Genomic DNA, 24,182 nt, shown 5'->3' with positions numbered 1-24,182 from the left:
CAAAACTGCTGCATTCATCACTGTTTAAACTGTTAACTTAGTAGCCTGTAGTGATGAGTCATGGGTAAGGGTTATAGTTTTGAAAAGTAATTATAACTCCCTTGGAGTTATCACTTGGAATTAATCTGGGTGTGGTAGCCTATACAGGCACTTAGCACAGCTATTTAAAAAAAAAGTTAAAAGGAAACTTTTGAATCTGTATTGTGAAAATGCACAAGTAATAAAATACTTAATGCATTCTTATGATATTAAATATGAATGGATTACAAAATTTTTTTTCATTTTATTTACTGTATGTTGTAATGCATTATTGTTTTTTTTATGTTTTAATTTACATCTACATTTATATTTAAATTTGTTTTATACTGAATAGAATGTCTAATGGTATATGTGTGAAATATCTACATTAACTGTGTGTTATGCCTTTTAAAATATAAAGCTGTATGGCTTTAAATCAAAGTTACCTAAATTTGACAATAACTATTTTGAAATATATTGTTTAATGGCAAACTAAATTTTGAAGAATAACATTTATAAGGAAGGTTTTTTGGCAAGTCAAAAGTCTGTTGTCTGGTGCCACTTAGCTCTGCATCACTACAGGAATTGATTTTTCTGACAATGGTAATATCTGTATTAGCATGGAAAATGGTTTAAAATCCTTTTTATGTACAATATATTATTCTAAAACAAACAGATTCATGCATTTGTAACTTGTTTGTATTAGTCCACAACTACTCCTTATTTGAATTATTTCTTTTAATACCTTGTGGTAACATTTATTAGATCTGTTGTTAAATAAATAATAAAATTCAACAGAAGTAATTCATTAAAGGAAAGTGAGAATCAACATAAAATGTTTGAAATGATAGAAACAGCCATATACCGGGCAGTCTGATTGCTTCATGTAAAAACACTTACAACATCTTAATCTTACTCAGCTGCTACATTCAAAGCATTCCTGTTATATCCCGTCTTACTTAACATTGCAGCACTTTGTTACTATTGTATGAGGGATAATTGCTCTATGCTAACTGATTTTTACTTGCCATTTTATTTGTTACAGGCATAATAAAAATGTAAAAATAACAATTTGTTTCATATGTACTCTTATACAATTTCATTATAATTAAAATAAAAAATATATGATTCACGGTATATAAAGAATCTGACAGAAATCCAGTAAAACTGCATGTTATGAAAAGTCCTGCAATTTAAATGTTCAAAATATATTAAACTGTTTAAAAAGTTCAAGCTTTCTGTTTTGCCTAGCCTCTTTTGTCGTGATTGGTTTATCTACTGACTGTGCATCTGCCTGTCAAAAGTGTCTTTGTCATCTAGTTGCCTGCATTCTTAACTTTTCTCCAGTATCACTTGATACACAATCAACTTTCATCTCTTTATGCGCAGAAAAATTGGCTATGCACACATATGTCCAGAGGGTCTAAAAAACATAAAACTGGAGGATTTGCAAGTAGTACTCTAGTGTTAATTGCTGTTTAATATTTTTTCTGTTGCTGCTGACAATGGTTGGTAAAAAAAACAGATTTTTTGAACCAGGTACATTAGAAAGTAAAAAATACATTTTCATTGACAAATTGAAAGATTATATTTTTCCATTTTTGATACTCCTGACTTGTAGCTGATGATTTTAACCACATTTTTTCTGTTCATCCAATGTTATGACCCTAATTTCAGGATCACAGAAATTTGAAAGTTATCTGGCAAGGAAGAAAGTAGCCAGGAATTTGTCCTTTATGCAGTTTACTCAATAACATTGTCATAAACTAAACACATTTACTATACTCCAGACATTCACATCTTTTTTCTTGTTTTAGGTCACCCAGAACCTGAACTAACCTGGTATAAAGATGATGTGGAAATGGACCGCTACTGTGGCCTACCCAAGTATGAAATTTTTCGCAACGGGAAAGTTCATACTCTTCACATATACAAGTAGGTACTTAGCAAAGAGTTAAGCTACATGAATACAGTAATTCAAACATTCATTAAGATATTATAATTTGTTTTCTCATTGGCAAATTGGTGGACCTTGTTGAAATTATACAATTCAGTTTTCTGTGTGTGTGTGCTTTGCAACAAGGAAGAAAACTGTAGAAACAAAATAGCTCTTAAGGAAAACTGTAATATCACACCTTTTTACAGTAAAAACGTTACTTTTGCTCTCTGGTATTCCACTGAGAAGTATAAACTAATAGGCATCAGCTTATGGGCGAACCTTTATATACAGTGCACTCCATAATATTTAGGACAAAGACACATTTTTCCTTGATTTACCCTTCTGCTCTTCTTCTTTCGGCTGTTCCTGTTAGGGGTTGCCACAGTGGATCATCTTCTTCCATATCTTTCTGTCCTCTGCATCTTGTTCTGTTACACCCATCACCTGCATGTCCTCTCTCACCACATACATAAACCTTCGCTTAGGCCTTCCTCTTTTCCTCTTCCCTGGCAGCTCTATCCTTAGCATCCTTCTCCCAATATACCCAGCATCTCTCCTCTGCGCATGCCCAAACCAATCGCAATCTCGCCTCTCTGACTTTGTCTCTCAACCGTCCAACTTGAGCTGACCCTCTAATGTACTCACTTCTAATCCTATCCATTCTCGTCACACACAATGCAAATCTTAGCATCTTTAACTCTTCTACCTCCAGCTCTGTCTCCTGCTTTCTGATCAGTGCCACCGTCTCCAATCCATATAACATAGCAGGTCTCACTACCGTCCTGTATACCTTCCCTTTCACTCTTGCTGATACCCGTCACAAATTACTCCTAACACTCTTCTCCACCCATTCCACACTGCCTGCACTCTCTTTCTCACCTCTCTTCCACAATCCCCATTACTTTGTACTGTTGATCCCAAGTATTTAAACTCATCCACCTTCTCCAACTCTACTCCCTGCCCTGCATCCTCACCATTCCACTGACCTCGCTCTCATTTACACACATGTATTCTGTCTTGTTCCTACTGACCTTCATTCCTCTCCTCTCTAGAGCATATCTCCACCTTTCCAGGGTCTCCTCAACCTGCTCCCTAATATCGCTACAGATCACAATGTCATCAGCAAACATCATAGTCCATGGGGACTCCTGTCTAATCTTGTCTGTCAACCTGTCCATCACCATTGCAAATAAGAAAGGGCTCAGAGCTGATCCCTGATGTAATCCCCCCTCTACGTTGAATGCATCTGTCGCTCCTACCGCAGACCTCACCACTGTCACACTTCCCTCGTACATATCCTGTACAACTCTTACGTACTTCTCTGCCACTCCTGACTTCCTCATACAATACCACAGCTCCTCGCGAGGCACCCTGTCATATGCTTTCTCCAGGTCCACAAAGACACAATGCAATGGTTTAATATTACAAATCAAACAATTCAGCCATGATTAAATTTAACATTGCAGACTTTAATTCATTGGTATTCACATACATTTCCATCACAATATATAAAAATGACAACACTTTTTCACACTTTATTACATTTTAATCGCACTTTAATCATGTCTGAATTGTTTGATTTGTAATTTTAAACTGTGGAGGTGAGGGTTGAATCAAAAAAAAAATGTGACTTTGTCCCAAACCTTATGGAGGGCACTGGAGGATGCTAGTGTTGAATGGGGCTGAATCTGTGCACCTAAAGATTCCCTAGAAAACATTCCTTCTAAAGTTATAAATGTTCAAGCTATCATCTGTTCATCGTCCCTGCATGTCATCTACCACCTTGAGTTTGTACTTGTCTGCTTTTTCTGTTATGTAATGTAAACTGTTGGCTGGTCCAGTATAGGTTGCATGGAACTTCCAGACCTTTTCATCATCTTTGATATTATATCCCTGTAGCCACAGACCCTTATGTTTCACCAATTCTAGAAGTCCCTGTAAAGACGCTTCTCTTTTTCATAATTCTAGTGCCGTTTTTTCATTATACAGATTTTCAGGCCCCTTTTTTCTAGAACTAACCATGGATGAGACACCAGTTACACACTTATATGTCATATTTAGTAAAATATTAATTAACAGATACTACATCATACTATAAAACTTTCTAAACCCATATAATCCAGTGAATAACAGTAGTCTTTTTACAAAGATTAAAAAATCTGAACAAAACTGGGAATCCTAATCCTAAATGCCAAGATGACCTGATTAATATTTTAATGTTGGCTGCTTTCTATTAATGAAGTTCCAAGACACAGTAAAAATCTAAATATAGAATCAATTGAACATGTTAAAATCCATGAAAAATATTCCAAAGTCCACCTCCCTCCTCAAAATTCAAAAGCTATTAAATTGGAGTTAGAGATTAACTTTATTTACATTAGTTGCAAGCTAAATCTGTTATTTTCATTAATTGTAACCCCCCCTAATTAAACATTTTTCTTTTTTCACTCCATTTTTTGTTCTTTCTAAAATTATTTAGTACTTACATTCCCCATTGCAGAGCTTTATGAATCAGTCAGTAATATATGAACATTCTTCCACAAGCAGACCATCACAAGGCACTTTATAAAGCACACAAGGCTATTATTGAAAGCAAAAAATGAACACATTGCAAAATGCAAAAGACAATTGTGACAAACCACAAAAATACAATGAAACTCTAGGAAAAGCTAAAATACATAAAAGATAACCTGAAATATATAGGAGTAGATTACCAGCAAGAGATGATAACAGCACATTAGGGTCAACATCCATACATGATATACAAAGGACTGAGTTAGAAAAATAAATAAAATATTATCAAAGTATAAAAAAATCCATCTTAGTACTTTTATTAAGGGTAAGTGTCTGTGTATCCATCTGGGTACTATGTTTCTGTCTTTCTAATAGATGGTGCATCACAAGCATTTCTAATAATAAAATGCATTATATTTGGTATTCCAGTAGATGGTGCATCACAGACATTTAGGCCAGGTTTATACTTTACGCAACACAATGCATGCTCCAGCGGACGCTACTGCTATGCAAGCGTTTTACTGTTTATACTTGTGTGCGTACTTTACGTAAATCTGAAAGATTCCACCAGTTGGCAGTGCGGGATATCATCACGGTGAGAAAACATTTGGCTTTGCTGTGTTGTGAATTGCCTGAAACAACCATTAAATTCTGAGGACACCTTGCCACAATATCTCTGAAAGGGATGTTTAATGATTACATCCATCAATCCGGGGATGTGCCCATTTCTGTAAGTATCGGGCACGAGACAGAAACAATCCCTGGACAGGACATCATCTCAGTAAGGTGAACACAAGCATACACATACACTAGCGTCATTTAGCGTTACCTAATCCCCAAAACTTCATGTCTTTGGAAGGAAACTGGAGCACACTGTGGAAACCCACCAGGAAAACATGTAGACTCCAGGCAGGGAATGCAAGGGACACTTTAATCACAAAATAGACCTTTTCACCTTTCCCTTAATTTTTTTCTCTGTGGCTCAAATATGCTGCCGTACATTCTGATGCTGTTGTGAAGGTGCAAAAAAAAAAAAAAAGATGGCACAGAAGGTGGTATGTGAGACTTTTAAAATGTATCGTAAGCACCACAAATGCATTTGTATGTTGCCATTTTGCTTCACCACATCAAACTATTCATCAAACATCGTAGCACTCACATCAATCCCGGAGGATCCACATAGCGGCTTTCTGTCACATGTGGATAGTACAGAGAACAGAGACTCTGAAGTCAAATTCTGACTTTTATCACACTGCACCCCCCTGACTTTTTGCTGTTATTGCAACTCACACACGCGTCACGTTCATTTCTGAGGATGTGCTCAGAGGACATGTCAAAAGAGCCCTTAGACTGCTTTTACATATCCAATGCAAAATAGCACATAGCAGAGACATATGCATTGCATGGTGCTCTTCAGATGTTAATGCTGAGGTCTATGTTGTTTAGTTAGATTTCAACCCGTCTTAGACAGGTAGAACAGCTAGTATGAAATAAAAGTGAAATAAAAATGCTGTAAATACTAAATGACAGTGATACAAGTTTTTTAAGCAAATGGTTAAAAACAAAACTGCAAATGGGACGATTGTATGATCTATGTGTATTTGTGCACAGTGTAAAAACTTATGACCATATGTTCTGTTATATCTTGTGAAAGGTTCTACAAGAAAGTAAGATTCAAGGGCTGCTCATGTTTGCCATTCAGTCCCTGTGTTTGTGGAATAACAGTTATATTAACATACCTGGCATTAAAATGAGTCCATTTAAAATAGGTGGGTGTTCTGTTCATAATTTTCATACAATGGTGTAATTACTTAATTAATGGGCAATGAGGTGTCAACATATATTGATCTTACTTTAGCTAATAAGGAGAGGCAGCAGTATTGGAGAATGGTGGACCTGTTGACACTAGGGAAAGTTAAATTGTTCAACAATTTTCTAGGGTTCCTACTCCTTTAAATTTGCACCAGTATATTTCAAAAGGAATTTCTTTAAATTTGAGTAACTTAATCACACATTTTGCAAATATTTTAAGGCTCAGAGAAACACAAACCTGCTAGTACCAGTCTATTAATTAATGTTCCTTCTCTGTACAATATAGTAAATGTTCCACATAATTTATTACGTAAATAATTATGTATTAGGCTAACCCATTTTATTTAATTCCTCCCTGGTATGAGGTGAATTGGCCAAGTAAAGAGTAAGAGAACAGAGAGGAGTTAAAAGGGCCTTAAAAAGTATACTGTGAGAGTCAAGGATATTAGAAGGACACATTTATGTGACCACAAAGTTAGATTCAGAAGTTTTTACATTATTCTTGTGATCCCTGTCACTTTATGTAATTTGTTTTCATTAATTTTAAATGCTGGTGTATGAATAATTATTGCTGTATTATTATAAAAAGATAATGAATGTGCCACATTGCAGAAAAGAATTCTATATATAACAAGATTGCTTTGCACACATTATTTAATTGACCTCCAAAACCATAGATTCACTTTGTTTCAGGTACATTAATTTAACAAAGAAAAGTTTTTGCTTAATGGTGTATTAAAGTTTAATTCTACTTTTGATTTATTAACAGCTGTACAGAGGATGATGCTGCCATTTATCAAGCCTCTGCCAGAAACAGCAAAGGCATAGTCTCCTGTTCTGGTGTTCTAGAGGTTGCAACCATGACTGAATACAAAATACATCAGAGATGGTTTGCAAAACTAAAGCAAAAAGCTGCCGTGAAAATGAAGGAACTGGAAGAAAGTCGAAAGAGGGGTAAAGAAAATGTCATTGAGATACATGAACAGCTAAGAACAACTAGTCCTGAAAGAGTACAAAGAAAGAGGAGATCCCCTGGTGAGGCAAATATTTTGTCTCCAGCATCTCTGCAAAGCAGGAACGATGCAGTGAAAACGAATATTCCAGACACTGAGTCCAGACTACAAGAAGATGCCTCAGATGTAAAGGAGTCAGCTTCAGATGTTCCCAATGGTTTCTTGGCCGGATCTAAGGAATCACATGATGACAGTATATCAGAGGAAGTCATGCTGGAAAATGGCAATGATTTTCTGACATATATTTATGAAACTGTGGAAATAGTTACGAAAAGACCTGCCAGTAAGGAATTCCTTGCTAAGAAAAAGAAAAAGATTTCGAATCAGGTTGATGGAGGGCAAGGAACTGAAGAAGGTGAGAAGAGAAGTAATGAAGAACATGCCAAGAGTAATGAAAGCATGAGTCTGGCACAATATTTGGCAGAATCATTAATGTCACAGATACCTGAGGGAAAAGAAAAAACTGTAGAGTCCAGTGATTTAATGGACGAAACACCTGTTCTAATTACTCAAAGTTCCAGAATTTCTGAACAAAGCAACAACATACAGACAACGTTACATAAGGAGACAGAATTTCCCAAGTCACCACCAGCCACAAGTCCAGGGTACTTTTCACTACGAGACATCTTCTTTGGAAACAAAGAAGATAGTTTTCTCAGTGTGTTGGAATCAGAAGAAAATAAAGCCAGTAATGTAAAAGAAATGCCTCCTCAAATAACATCTATCCCAACTACGTTTGAAAAAATAAACAGTTCAAACACAGTAAATTCTGAAATTAAGTCACAGATAGAAGAAAGGTCCATGATGGAAACAGAAAATACAACAGCAATAGACAACATTCACACTGGAGCAGCTGATTCTATACCTAGATGGCAAGACAATAAAATGAGTGCAAATGAGCAAAGTTTGACATTAGATAGTTTTCAGTCTTCTGCAAATGAGGTCTTAGTGTGCCATAAGCCAGAAGAAAAAAGTTTACTTTCATTCATGGAGAGGGAGGAGGAGGAAGAAGAATCTGGTAGTAAACAGAATGTTCTGCAGCAGGAACGGTTCAAACAGGCAGACATGTCTGAGGTAAGTGTGGTATTCTTGTCCCCTTATCTCATGTATGGTTTTTGTTTCAAAATCAGTTGATGTAGCCCAGCAACAGACTCTTGAATGATATTTATAGATGACAGAAAATGCAGCTGTGTAATAAAAATAGCTTGATTAATTTGAAACATATATTACATCAGTGAATCTACAGCAAAATACAGCTCCAGTTGTTTGCTTTAAAAGTACAATATCAATATATCAACTATGAATCAATTTTTTACACCCACTTATCATAGTCATTGTCATGGTTGGTAAGGACCCTTTAGCGCAGAAATAGACACAAAGCAGGCATCACCAGTAAACATGCATTTAAATCCAGCACTCACACAATCATGCATTTCCTGACATTGACAGTTTGGAATTTTCACTCAGATTAACTTGCACATCTTTGGGATGAGCCCAGTGCATTAGGAAAATAACACACTAGTGTGGTAATGCTGTGGTGAAACAGAGCTATAAAAGAGAAATTCCTTTATAGCACCTATATTAAAAAAATAATTCTGTAAACTGATAAATATTTTGCTTTATATTTGTTTAAACACTCTACTAATACTAATTTTAATAAATTGTACTTGATACCAATAATAGTAAAAATATTTAGGTAAAGACTTTAACACTATAAATCATCTATCCATTCATTATCTAACCCGCTATATCCTAACTACAGGGTCACGGGGGTCTGCTGGACCCAATCCCAGCCAACACAGGGCGCAAGGCAGGAAACAAACCCCAGGCAGGGCATCATCTCAGCAAGATGAACACAAGCATACATATAGACTAGCATCATTTTAGCGTCACCTAATCCCCAAAACCTCATGTCTTTGGAAGGAAACTGGAGCACACTGTGGAAACCACCAGGAAAACATGAAAACTCCACCAGGGACATGACTCCTTATGAGGCAGCAATGCTACCGCTCTGCCACCATGCCACCCACAAATGTGTAATTATTAACAATATTAATTATTTAAGTAAAGTTAACGATTTATCTGTAAAATGTAACATATATGCTTTAACACATGTCTTTATGACAGTGTTTCTTATAGAAATTAAGTCTCCTTTATTGTTATGAGACACAACAATCCTTAAATGGCTCTATCATATGTTGGCTGCACTGCACTGCGGGGGAATGACTGACTGATATAAATGCACTTTTCTTTAAAAAAATCTTTTTCTCTTGATGCAATTTTGAAATTTTAATAAAAAAGACTATTTTTTAATTGTATCAGAGTTTATATTCCCACATGATACTGGAAATGAGATACAAGAATATTTAAAGTAGTACTGTATCAGGAGTTAAACTTCAATAGCAGAACCTTAGTGTTTCCTTTATAAAGTTCTTTACCTTTTTTCCCATTTGCATAAATATGCTGATGCAGTCCTTCTCTCTCTCTCTATATATATGTATGTATATATATATATATATATATATATATATATATATATATATGTATATATGTGTATATATAATATATATATATATATATATATATATATATATATATATATATATATATATTTCTTTTTAAACGTTGTGTGGCATTTTTGTTTACCTGTGCATTTTGCTATTGATTATTATGCGATTTTGCATAGCTCACTGGATTTGCACAGTAAGCTGAACTGTGCTTTATAATTAAAATAAATATATGAAAGTTTAAGCAATCTCACAATAAATAGTTTGGGACATTTCCGTCTTAATCTCAAACAATATTAATTGACATAGTGATTAAAAGAGTCAGAAAAATCGAATAATTTACCAGTTACATTTGCCCCTTTTTAAAAGACCAGTGCCTCAATAGAGAAAAAAAAAACTAAGAGAAAAAAAGACAGTAGTTTTCAAAAGAAACAGAGGAAAGGTGAATCTTCTTCCTAGATCTAAATATCTGAAACGGAAGCAGTCAAACCTGCTGTTTCCAGAGAGCTAAAAGGATATTTTATAGCAAAAGCATAGCAAGAATTTTGAATGGTAAGGAGACTAGTCTGAAACGATCTCAGGTTTTTTGCATATTTAACTAGATTAAATAGGTATGTTGTTAATCACATTTAGAGCCTTGCAGATGAGACCCAGTGCCTTGCAAAGGAATGTTACAATAGCATTATCAGTTTATCTGGTCACTTATACTTGTGAATTCCTTCAACAGAGTTACAGTTGATGTGGCCAGGAAAAAATGTAGTTAAGAACTTGCAAGCAAATGCAAAAATGACTAAAGTATATGAAAACACATTCTTAATGCACTTTTCTTTAAAAAAAATCTTTTTCTTTTGATACATTTTTCCAGTTTTAATAAAAAAAAGAATACTTTTTCATTGTATCGGAGTTTAAACTCCCAAGCACTAGGTAAATCACAGTTGGGTATACAGTTTCAAATCCATTTATTTATAAGTAAGTCTGAAGGCACATATTAAAAAGACAGAAGGTTGTGGCTGTCCCTTCTTTATGATGCCTTGATTAAAAGTTATAAAGGAAGGCCCAACATTATGCTCTGGATGGCCTCCTTCTGGGTTTATCAAAAGTGCATTTTCTGCAGGGTTAGCCAGGACCTCTAAATATAAATCAGGGCTCAGATCTGCAGGAATATCTAAAAATCACTACACAGCTTATATATCATCCAGTCTGATCATAATATATATAAATAACATCTTAGCTAGATCAGTTAGCTGTTAAATGAAATAACTTGTCATCAGTGTCACAGTCCTCAGGTCCCAATGTGTTGTTGACATCAACATCAATCTACTGCATACCTTTCGTAATAGCATCCATCTTGCATGCCATCTTCTGAAATAAGTCTTACTTCAAAACAAGTAAATTATGCTTCAACTTGCATGACATTTCCTTGTGTTTATAGTAGGCATTCTCCATACTGCATTGCTATTAGTTTATTTTGTATTATACACAGTATTTCTTCCTTGTATAATTTATTTGGGTAATAAATCCAACATAGTGCAAATGTTTCGTCTCTTTGGTTCTTACTTGGGTTCATTGAATTCTCAATAGGACAGGCTACTGGTCAAGGAATCATTTTTGGATTTCTAGTTCTCTGTAAAGGATCCTCTTATTATTATTTGCTTACTACTAACTAGATTACCAACATCAGTTTTGTGTCAAAATCCATGATATTTTTCCCTTTAAAGTACATTATAGAGTAGCTATATATAATTAAAAAGTTGGTTTCTTAGAGTCATTTTATAACCTAATAAATACAGCATTATGAAACAGTGGCCTGATATGTGAAACATTATCCTGCCCTTGCAATACTGGAATACATTACTGGCAGTCAAAAGAAATAGTAATGACTTAGATACAGTATGACTTGCAATACCAGGTTCCTTATACTGTATGTTAACCTTTAACAATTGTCTGAAAGCTAATAAAATTCAAAGCAGTATGACTGATCACTAAAAGGATAATTGAAAGGCTAGAAGTAGATGAGTAAGTATTAGCACTAAAGGTATCAGCTAGTGAAACCACAGAAAGGGGAGCATATACAGTGTGCTCTACATGTAGAGTAACTAGAGCTGTTATAGTATGTAAGGCCATTATAGCGATATATTTTTCCATACCTCTTGAAAACTTTCAACCTCTATTTTTTCATTTCACATTTTATGGAATTTGCTTCCTAAATTGTATTCAAATACTAAAAAATAATATTCAAGTACTAAAATACTAACAGGAGCACCTAGTTCACTGTTATATAATCTAATGTGGTCATTAACAAGAAACTGCCTAAATGCTAAAGCAAAATGTTAAGAGGTACACTCAGAAACCATGTATGTAAAAGAAGATAAAACTCATTCAATTCTTGTAATAAGTTAACAGACACTCTGGGAAATTTCAGGATTGACACATCATAATTAGATCATGGGTAACAACAGAATGGTTAATTAAAAGAAAAGTTCATTTTTAGCTGTAACACAAAGCAGCTGCTACAATGTCCCCCAGAAGTTAAGATGGAACCGCTTCACTAAGCTCATACCATTGCCTAGGCTGACAGAATTTACATAGGGTTCATTTGCTGCCTTATCTTTCATTTGGATGTAGCATAAAGCCAACAAGGCTTCCACTTGAGCAGACCTCCACCTGATTCATGAGTACCCCCCTCCCTGGGGTCCACCCAGTTTATGTGGTTATTGACAAATTCACTATACCTGAATGGTCAGACATTCTGTTAGACATATAAACTCAAATCTGGAATTGCAACCCTTTTAATTGATCAGAAGCCTAATGTTTAATTTTGCCTTGCAGAGGCAACATGTGGCCATTTTTGAAACACATCTCAGCCCATATTCAGATTTAGTACCTATGCACTAGAAGATAGCAATATTAAGCTTAAGACTAGATTCTTGTAAAATAGACTTCATAAAAGCTTGGTATGTTGTAGAATAGAGGAGTAGAGCATGCTGATGCTGCAGGTAGTGTTTCCCCACACAGAGTGATTCCTAGCTGAAGTACTCTCTATGTGAGGTTTGTATGTTTTTCTCATATTCCTATAGGTTTTCTCTGGAGACCCTGGTGTCTTTTACTGTTCAAACATATATTGTTATCTTAAATTGAAACCCCCAGTTTTGTCTTGCGTAAGTGAATGTGTGCATGAGTATGCAGTATGGTGAAATTGTGTTCTATTACAGTTTAGTACTGTTAGTAGTTTGTACCTGTTTTGCATTCACTAAGACTTTTGCCTCCATAATACATATTGTGGCCGGGTGCAGGAATGTCAGGTCGCAAAAGCAGAGGAATAGCTAGGACACAAACTAGGTCATATAATAATGGAGAGTCTTGCTTCATTAAGCAGCCCATTTGGACAAATTAAACAACAAAAGTGTATTGGATCTTTGGCTTAGTGTGTCAATAAAAAAGAGCATATTTCAGATTTCCATACATTTCGCTTTCCAAAAAATAAGTGTTACTTAAGTAACATAGTAAATAATAGACCACTTTTTTAATACAAAAAAAATGATTACATTGTAGGTCTATAGCCCAGTGCATGATTAAACAAAAATCAATGACATAATGAGTTGACTGAATCAAACTTGTTAACTGAAACTGGGGTGTAGAGGGGATGAAGTTGAGCAAAGGACAATCAAACTTAAAGGCGAGGGTTTGGCAGATTTGACAGTTCAACCTTCAAAATATCAATTCTTACACCATGGCAAGAGTGAGCATAGCAACAAGTCACAAGGCAGTCATCCTACATCAGCAAGGTCACTCCCAATCAGACATTTCTCAGTAGACAGGTTTTTCCAAGATATGCTATCCAACCTATTCTGAAGAAACACAACAAAACAGGTAAGGTTGAGGGAAAGAAATGCAGTACTGTAGATGAAAACTACATCAAACCTGATATCCTTTCAAAATCAGAAAAAGTTCAGCAGTGCTATCAAACAAACAAGTAGAACTTAGATATACCCCTCTACAGCCAAGAGAAGACCTGATAGAAATGGTGTACACAGAAGAGCTGCTGCTTAAAAGCCCCTCCTCTGAAGGTGGAAATTAAGCCAAAGGACTCACCTATGCACAAAATCACAAGGTCTGAGCTGGAAAGCAATGGCAGTAAGTGCTCTGGACTGAGAAGTCAAAATTTGAAATTTTGGTCTCATATGAGAGGCAGCCTGTAGAAAAGCTAGAAAGTGCTACATGGATGAGGATCTTCAGCCAGCAGTGAAGTGTAGCTGAGATTCCCTGTAGGTCTCTGGCAGCATTTTTGCAAACAGTGTAAGTGATCTGGTCAGAATTAGTAGAATACTGAACAACAAGATTCACGTCTATCAGGCAGGCTTTTAATCAGTCCTAGATTTATTCTGCAGTGGGACTATGACCCCATATTCACTGCCAAGGTTATACAGAATTGTCTTTATAGAAGAACATGGAGTTCTGCAACAGATGGCTTAACACTATCAAGGCTGTCTGGAATTATCTGGAAAAACAGTATCAAACAAGATAGTCAAAGTCTCCTGAAGAACTGATGCAAGTTATCCAAGATAGTTAGAACAAATTACCAGCCGATTTTCTAATAAAACTACACATCAGTGCAAGGGGCTCTGTCTAGCAGGGGGTGCTGCTAGAGATTTTAGGCCCCATGAAAGGTATCACATTGGGCTCCCAAAAAGATCAAACCAACTTTGTACCTTGTGTAAACCCCTCCACCCCACCCCTTCAAAGCTTTTGATAACGTTTCCTAAGCAGGTTTGAATATTAAATGAAAAACAAATAAATGTTCAAATTTATTCAAACATGCTCTTTTATATATTATTATTATGGTACCAATGGCAGCATCAAGAACAGAAACCAACAAAAAAGATAATAGTGATACTCTATTTAAATATAAGACCTATCAAAATCCTACATAGGTGGACTTTATAAAAAAGAAGGCTCTGTAAGCCATCTTAACTTGAGTTTAGAACTGGCGTCTTAGTGAGCAACAAACTGAAATCCTTATGAGTCTTACAACACTTCTTTCTCTGTGCATATTAAGTGACATGATCAAAAGCAATATGTGTACATGTGCATTAATGTGCGATATGCACATATGAAGCCAAGATGAAATGATACACGATTGCTTAAACAAGATAAATACAATCATTATTTTATTTTTCCCCAGCTAATTAGCTTTTTGCTCCTTGAGGCCAGAAGACAATTTCTTTAATAGAAATTGAGGCACTGTGACTCCATTGAATAAGTAAATGCCCGTTTTTGTGTCTCACAACTTAAGTAACCGAATATGCTAAAATGTTACATCCTTATGATTTTAAGTGTTTTATCCTCTTTATAATTTTTACTTAGCAGACATTTTAAAAGCAACTTATATTCTGTAAAATGACTTTGAGTGTTTACCAGGAAAATATGTTAACAAAAAATACAGTGCAAGATTTTTGAAAAAAAAAATCTCATGAATTGTAAAAAAAAAATGTAGCTGGAGCAAAGTAGACAGATTTTGTGGATCCCGACTTGATAAGTTTTTAGTGCTGAATGCCATTTGTGTGCCGCAAGTAAAGCCCACAATCAAAGAAAGTTTGTTGGAATTAAACTAAAAGGTGTCTTTTTTCTCTCTTACAGATGCAGCAAAAATGTAATTAAGGTAGTCTAAATATTTTTAAATGGGAGTTTTGAAGTGTTATAACAATAAAAGGAAATTTAGAACTATGCCTTTTATTTTCCATTTGCATTAATGAGAATGTCTCAGCATAGAATAATAGTTAGAAATCAGTTGTTTAGCAATGAATCAGAACAGGATCAGGTTTTACTAATGAAGATAATTAACTTAACAATTCAAAAGCTTGATCATGGAGGGGAAGTGCAGAACCAGGTTTGAAAAATACCGTAACATTGCATAGCATATCTGGAATAATATGATGCTAAATTTAGTGCAAAGTAAAACAAAAATCAGTTCTTTTACAATTAAAAGTCAGACTTTGCCTTCAAATACTTTTTCAAATAAATTCAAATGGTATACTGGCATTTGATCTGACAGCCCTCATAATTATTATCCAAAGGACAGAACTGATTCTGTGAGGTGCATAAATAGCATTATACACTCACCGGCCAATTTATTAGGTACACCTTGCTAGTACCAGGTCGAGTGCTTTCAGAACCGCTGTAATTCTTTGTGGAATAGATTCAACAAGGTGCTGGAAACATTTCTTTGGGATTTTGGTCCATATTAACATGATGGCATTGCACAGTTGTTGCAGATTTGTCATCTGCAAATCCATGACGTGAATCTCCCATTCTATCAAATCCTATTGAGATCTGGTGACTGCGGACGCCATGTGAGTACAGTGAACCCATTATCATGTTCAAGAAACCAGTTTGAGAGGATTTGAGCTTTGTGTCATGATACAATGTAGGATGGATCGATGCTTTCATGTTGTTGATGCCAAATTCTGCCCCTAACACCGAATGTCACAGCAGAAATCAAGACTCATCAGACCAGGCAACTTTTTCCAGTCTTCTATTGTCCAATTTTGGTGAGCCCATGAGAATTGTAGCCTCGGTTGTGTGTTTTTGACTGACAGGAATGGCACCGGTGTGGTCTCCTGCTGCTGTAGCCTATTTGCTTCAAAGTTTGACATGTTGTGCATTCAGAGATACTCTTCTGCATACCTTAGTTGTAATGTGTAGTTATTTGAGTTACTTTTGCCTTTCTATCTTGAACCAGTGTGACCATTCTTCTCCAAAGTCACTTAAATCACTTCTCTACCCCATTCTGATGCTCAGTTTGAATTTCAACAGGTCATCTTGACAATGACTACATGCCTAAATGCATTGAGTTGCTTCAATGTGATTGGCTGATTAGATATTTGTGTTAACAAGCAGTGGAAAAGAGCTGTCTTATTGCTAATAAGCTGAATTAATACAGTGATGCACACAGTGAGAGTTCATAGGCCATCTCCACTGTTTTATTCATGACTTCTGGTACTGGCTCCTTTTCCTCAGAAAGATTCACCAAAATGCCAAAGGACACAGCCTGTTATATCTACTGATTTTTCAATAAGATTCACATTAACTCCTGGAAAAACTTCGCTTCTCAAGTTTCATTTCTTGGTCAAAAATCAGTCTTTGTTTTCTTTATACTAGTTTCAAAGTAATGTATTTACGTCATTGTTAAAACCTCAGAATTCAAGCCACTCTCTACAATATATATAGAAAGATGAAGTACACTTTTCATTTTCAAGATGTGAAACACATTGTGGTGTACTCTGACTAATACAGATCTATTATTTGGAAAGATATCTGGTTAGGGAAGGGAAAATACAACAAGCTTTAACATGTACTGTGGAGGGGTGACTTGTTAATCCGCTAAGCAGAGTCTTGTTGCTTTTCTTTGAAACAAGTACTGTTGGGCTAATATTTGTTCCTCTTTTTACTGCCAAATAAATTTTGTAAAACAAAAGAGAGGCAATGTGTGCATGTAAAATCGTTTTTTTAATAAGAGTAGTTGTAGAGAGGTGTGTGTGGTGTGGGGGTTGGGGCAGAGGTGTTGTTTGGTATAATAAGAATATTACTCTGCATATAATTTACATGTGACTATGTGGATTCATGTGTTTACATTTTTGTCATGCTCAGAAAGCACAAAGAAAAATTATGAATGAATAAGATTTTCTTTTGGCGACTGTTCTTTTGTCTCACATCAATAAGCCATGCCTTCATGCTGGCACATCTAAATTGCCCATTAGGTTTAAATGTGTATTTCTTGTTTGTTATGTCAGTGAACAGACAAAGGTAATTTTAGAGAGAACAAGGAGAGGTGTGATCAGACAAAAAAGGGTCAGAACAAGGAGATCAAAGAACAGCAACAAAAATAAAGCGCAAGACTAAATCGAGGTAAAAAAATGAAAGCAAGAAATCAGTACCAAAAAGGTATAAACCGGAAGGTTTTTTGGGAAAAGGTTTGAAAGATGGGTGGCACGGTGGCGCAGTGGGTAGCGCTGCTGCCTCGCAGTTAGGAGACCCGGGTTCGCTTCCCGGGTCCTCCCTGCATGGAGTTTGCATATTCTGCCTGTGTCTGCGTGGGTTTCCTCCAGGTACTCCGGTTTCCTCCCACAGTCCAAAGACATGCAGGTTAGGTGCATTGGCGATTCTAAATTGTCCCTAGTGTGTGGGTGTGTGTGTGTGTGTGTGTGTGTGTGCGCACGCGCGCCCTGTGGTGGACTGGCGCCCTGCCCGGGGTTTGTTTCCTGCTTTACGCCCTGTGTTGGCTCCAGCAGACCCCCATGACCCTGCAGTTAGGATATAGCGGGTTGGATAATGGATGGATGGGCTTGAAAGATTTTTTGAACCCACAGATTGAATAAGGAAGTGAACTTACAGCTGAACTTTAAACTCATTGTGCCGATTACCAATGGTCTCAACCTCTAAGGCCACGCCTCTTACTAAACAAGACATCAACCTAACGACAGTTTAGGAAAATAGTGGCAATTGTAAAAAATGCAAAATTATGGACAAAATGATCTAAAAATGATACAACTCTTAAAACGTTAGGACAGCCAAAAAATAAGCACCAACATTACATTTTCTGACTCAGAAAACCCCTAAAATGAGTCAAAGATCAAGAATAACTATGCACAAAAGATCATAAAAAATTATTAGAAAACTCACATTATAACTTTGTGCCTTGGGAGAATCTCCTTTCTGCTGCCCTCTGCTGCTCAGGTTACTGTTACACCCTACAACTGTCTGATTATTTAAAGGTCCCAGAGTGGGCAGCTTAGATAATTTCCTATGATGCCAAAATTCCACAAGAGTATCCATATGTTGTGCCACTCAAGAGTCCCAAAGCATATTAAGTCATGAATAGTTCTAAAAATAACCACTATAGGGGCAAACTACCATCAAAAACCTCTGGCTAGTAACACAGAGGCCCACATAGAATATTTATAAAACAGAAGATTTATTCTTATCTAAAATGTTCTGCAATAACATGAAGCTTCATGGAGCACAAAGTTGCCTGCAAACACAATCCCAGGCAAACAAAGTGTCAGTACAGTGTAGGAATATTGACAGATTTAACTTGGTTAATTTATTATCCTCTCTGCCTTTGGTGATGCCGATAATTAATTAAATAATTCTGTAAGCCTCCTACTTTATTTACCTTTATCTTTCTCCATTGCAGGAGGTGGTCTTTAGGCATTAGATCTATATAAAAGGTAGCTGAAGCACACTCGTTTAAAAAAAAAAAACATAATAATACAATTTATTGATAAACACAAGAATCATAGAAATATAGTAACTACATATATATTGACATATAAGGCAGGACCTAAGACTGCCTAGATAGACAAACATGGGACATAGAAGGCTGTTTACTTGCTATTTAGATTTCTAATTTATCTTGGCACTGATAGTTTTATTTTACCAAGTCTCTAAAGATGATGTCCGATGTTGTGTGGAAATGTTGCTGTTGTTACTTGGGGTTCAAGTGAAGAATTCTTCTTCTTGCGTTGGAGTACACTCTTTCTCTTTGCGATGTGGTCCTTTGTCTGTGGTGTGCAGTGCTTTCCTCAGTTAGGCCCGTTGTTGTGTCATCTACAGATTCACAGAGAAAAGCATTATTCTTTTTCACACAAGAGTTTAAATCCTGAAATTAATTTCTTGAAGTAATAACTACTTCTAAGCCTTTCATCTCACTGGCGCAGTGCCTGGCATAGCAGACTGGATTTCAGTTTTATAATCCACAAAGAAAAGAGATTGTTAGCTTTCAATGCACAAATAGGTGAGCAAGGAAGGGAGTGGCTCATTTGCTTTTAGGTTTCAGAGATTTTCAGTCATTTTAGAGAGTGATAGAGCAGTGTCCTGGGAGATGAGTGCAGCGAAATTTTGAACTCATATGCAATCTGTCGTGATTGGATTAAAGTCACTTCCAGTTACAAAATCAGTGCCTTCTCATAGGTGTATTATGTTGTCCATCACACTTTCCATTCATTGAATTATAGCTCTTTGCTCGGACTTAGTGCCTTCTGTTCTGAAAGAGTCTGCAGAGAAGCCACTGCAAAGATGTCAGTTCAACTCTAATTTACACCTTTGTTATCAGATGAATTACAGACTTGGTCCTGGCACAAAGAATTCAGCCACCTAGTTTGGAATGTAAGTGTGGGTTTGGTGAAGCTGAATGTCTCCATCCCTGTTAAATCTGCTGTCTTTGTAAGTCTGGTTTGCCACTAAGGTGTAGCAGAATGGACAGTGCTCACTTTGTTCTACCATAGTAATCCAAGGCAAGGTCAAAAATCCAGAAAACATAAGCAGAGATGTCTACATAAGCAGAGACACAAAAACACACTATGACTCCCAAGCACAACTAAATGAACTTTCGGAACTATGGGAAACCCTTGCATTTACAGGACTGAGGGCAATCCCTGGTAGTGATGGGCAGGTGGTCCCACCTTTTGAGGAACTACCCACAAAACACATGGAACATAACAAAAGGAATATTGATAAACAGAAACTAAGAAAAATAATGATATTGCCATAAACAAATTAATCAGAATTGAACAAAACATAAATTAAACAACAACATTTTAACCCTAGCAAGGGATGAAAACTGACTGAAGCATAATACCATACTGGGCCTTATCACATTGGTAAATAAGACAGCTTTACAGACCTTCCTGTTTTATGGCAATGCTTAAAGTTGTCACTTACTGAATTATCTGTCTCTACGTTAGTCAGTTGCACGATTTGCTCTCTCATCTGTATGGCTTCCTGTGAATCCATTTGAAGTCTACTATATGACTATTTTGCCTTATTTACATATAGAGTATATACGTATTTTCCAGTGGCAAAATAAACTAATTTAACCTCATTATTATAGAACAGTTCTGTTCTGACCATTATCTACTTTGCTGTTACTCAGGAAATATAGTTTTACTCCAGGAGCAGTTTGGGTTAAGTTATGTTAAAGTTAGAAAGATCCTTAGAAAATAAAATATATTAAAAATTGTTATGATTTGGGTTTATTTTGTCATTATTCTGAACCTTTTATTTCCCATTTTAAGTTTTTATGGTGTTAATTCAATTACTGATGTTTATTTTTTGTTTTGAAGTTGCTTTCATTTAGCTGTAAAGTATTTACAGTTTTGTCAATGCCATTTTGTTTTTTTCATTGGTGCCGTCATTTTTATAGATTCTTTGTATACTGTTACTGGAGTAGTTGCCACTGATAGATGACCAGAGGTCATGACCTTTGATGTAATTAGGCCAGCAGTATAAAGGTCATTAATACACATTTCCTGGTTATCTAATATTGTAGATTCCAGACTTTTTGATGTGTTATTTTAATTGTTTAAGATTTCCTGGTTTAGATCAGTTTTTTTTGTTTTCTATACTATATTTCAGGTTTAGCATTTTGTCTTCATTATTTGGTTCAACTGATTTCCTAATTTTGACTTTGGCTTTTTTTTGGACTACGTTTCATCTTCTGGTAACAAATCAAATCCAGACTGTTTCCTGGTATACTTAAGTTGGATAATGATGCTGATTTTTTTAACGTAAAGCTGCTCCAGTACTGCCAAGAGGTAAGAATTGGTAACCACGAAAGCAGAGAATGATGGTCAGATGATGAAATGTAAGTCAGAAATATGCCTTAGTCAGAACCAATAAATCAAGCTGATATTTTGTCAAAACCAGAATGTAAACCAAACTCTTAGTCACTAACACCATCACTTACTCATTTGCTGAAAATCTTTAACTGTATCACATTAAACACTTGAAAAAAATTCCACAAATTTGGATGAAAAGTGATCTGTGATGATAGTTATAAATCGTCTCAACAAAGATATAATTTCACATGCCCTATCAACTTTTGCACCACTTTAAACACAAGAGCCTTGTTATATTTGCAGTCTTCAAACCTCTTGGACAAGGTTTCCACCATTTGTAGGTCAGTGAACTACCCTCCATGTGTTACATATCCTAGATACTTAATCAGACAAGACACTGAAAAACACAGCAAAGTGAAATCTAATCTTAATGGCTGTATTATACAAAACATTATGAGAAAATAGTGCCTGTGGTAGAACTGACTTTTAGTGCACCTTAACACTAGAATTACCAGTTAAATTATGCAGTTAAACTTTTTTTTTGGGCACATACACCGTCCAGATCTAAACACTAGAGTGGAGAGTCTATAGCTGAAGGTGGAAGCTGCCGTCACTGTACTTTGTATATAAGAGCCAGATCGAATATTATTTACCTATTTACCTTTATTTATTTACTTACTTCCTACAGCATAAAGTCACAAGTAGACTGCAGAGCTTCCCATGTACATATACAAAGTACAGCAATGGCAAAAGTGCGATGTGCATTCTTGCTCCGATGTAGAACCGTCGTCATGATCTGAGTACACCTCTGTTATAGCACGTCTTTATGTGAAAACAGCAGTGTCAGATGGGGGGGGATCGTGATCGCGACTAAGAGAGTAAAACTAAATAAAAAAAAAAAAACAAAGCTAACCTTTACAAGTATCATACATTTACGCCGGCCGTTACAAACTGAAATCAAATGTATGTTTTTATTCTAAAATAGTAAGAATAAGAGCAGCTCACTTCTCAAAACGGACTTGTCCGGGATCGAACCCGTGAAGTTTTGATTACCAGTCAACAGTTGATACCGTTGCACCACCGAAGCGGTCGTAGCAAACGCGTGTCAATGTCACACCCTAACAAGGGTTCTTTTTCTGTAGTTATATTCTTGAATAGAAGCGCACTTGTTCTGTTATATTTGTACCTTTTGTGAAAGTGTTTATTTGATATTTGGATTTTTTGGCTTCACACATAAAACACTTCATGTCTACATTTTGTCAATTATTACTAAAACATGAAAAACGTTTCTGTTTTAACGATGTGTTTACTGTACATAGATTGTTTTAGACACGGAACACCCATGAAATGCATGTGTTCTGAATAACGATATAGTATTTATAAAAGGTGTCATTTTGCTTGACTTCTCACTCTATACAACTCTAAGCAACTGACACGCAGGTAAACAGACTTGAACTGAGAAAACTGTGCGGCGGTGGGGGATATGATAGCAGGCTGCTTGCTGCTTATCGACACATTTACAGGACAAAAGACGCTGATGGAGAGGTGTGAAGTGATTTAAGGTGGGACGGATCTACGAGTTTTTTCGTAGGCTCTGGTAATTCTAGTGTTAAAGAATTTTGCAGGTATGATTAATCCATTTCATTTTGCCATTTTTTTCTGGATGATATCAAGAAGATAAACTAAGTTTACAATCCATCATGGTGGAAAAGAATAGCCAAAAATGAGAAATAAATTAAGGACCTTGTTCTGATATTATAAATATTACAAAATAAATGGAGACAAGCAATTTCTGGAACAAATATGTCTACTGCTTTCTTTGCTATTGATTATTTCTTTAAATGCATGAAGTAAGAACATTTATTAAATCTAATCTACTACAATAAAAATTGTAGAACAATTTTGAGAAGTTGGGAGGGCTATTAAAAATTCATGGTGATAGCCTCCTCAGATCTTCGGGACGAAGGAAAAGAAGGTAAGAGTGCCTGGACCGTAACCTTGAGCAGACTTTGCTCTACTACAAACATCATAAGCCAAGACAAAATGATCTCTTGGTCTATGTTTTTCCACTAAAAATATAATGTTATTAATTCCTGGTTCTGCATTATAACGTGGTAAACGAACATTTTGGAAGAATGTGCTCAACCCAAAATATCTTTTCTTATCCCTGGATGAACAAAAACTTTACCCTTAGGTAAATTTTCTGGAATATCTTATGATGAATACACTGCAATGACCTTTCAGACTTGATCTTTAGCATCTTATTCTTTGGTGGTTTATAAAAATTGGTCTGGTTTCAAAATATTTCCAGGAGATTAAGTTGAAATTAAGTTCAAAATATCTTGATAGGTTATCTGCTTTTCCATCTTCTCTCCAACCCAACAATAAATCACAACATCAAATCTACTGAAGAACGGGCCCATCTGGCATATGTAGGTAGAATTTAGGCTCTTTGCTTTTTTGTCACATCTAACAACAGGTACCACTCTAACAAAGCTATTTCAATTACCAGATGTCCCCAGCTAGACACATCATAATTCATAATTTATCCTTAGGAATGAAAAGCATAGGGATTTAAAAACATTGTATCTGGTTAACACTAGAACCCCTGAAGCCTACAAAAAACTCATAATCCCGGGCCACTTTAAATTCCCTCTCACCTCCTCATCAGCGTCTTTTGTTTTGCAAATGTGTCGATCAGCACCGGCATCAGGCAGCCTGCTCTCCCATTCCCAACTGATGTAGCTTTAGTTGTACACAAAGT

General features: G+C 35.9%; 1 protein-coding gene across 2 annotated transcripts in view; it reads left to right on the top strand.

Moving 5' to 3' along the window:
* The window catches only part of alpk3a (alpha-kinase 3a), a 134,620-nt gene that overhangs the window by 27,209 nt on the left and 83,229 nt on the right, over positions 1-24,182 (top strand). For both annotated transcript variants that reach the window (XM_051920310.1, XM_051920309.1), the window contains 2 exons: positions 1,836-1,953; positions 7,053-8,370. In XM_051920310.1, the coding sequence (XP_051776270.1) occupies positions 1,836-1,953; positions 7,053-8,370 (1,436 nt within the window). The remainder of the gene's footprint in view (positions 1-1,835; positions 1,954-7,052; positions 8,371-24,182) is intronic.

This window comes from Erpetoichthys calabaricus, chromosome 17, assembly GCF_900747795.2.
Source record: "Erpetoichthys calabaricus chromosome 17, fErpCal1.3, whole genome shotgun sequence".
In the NCBI taxonomy this organism is placed as follows: domain Eukaryota; kingdom Metazoa; phylum Chordata; class Cladistia; order Polypteriformes; family Polypteridae; genus Erpetoichthys; species Erpetoichthys calabaricus.
The sequence above is the reverse complement of the archived record's forward strand: the minus strand, read 5'-3'. Positions and strand labels throughout refer to the sequence as shown.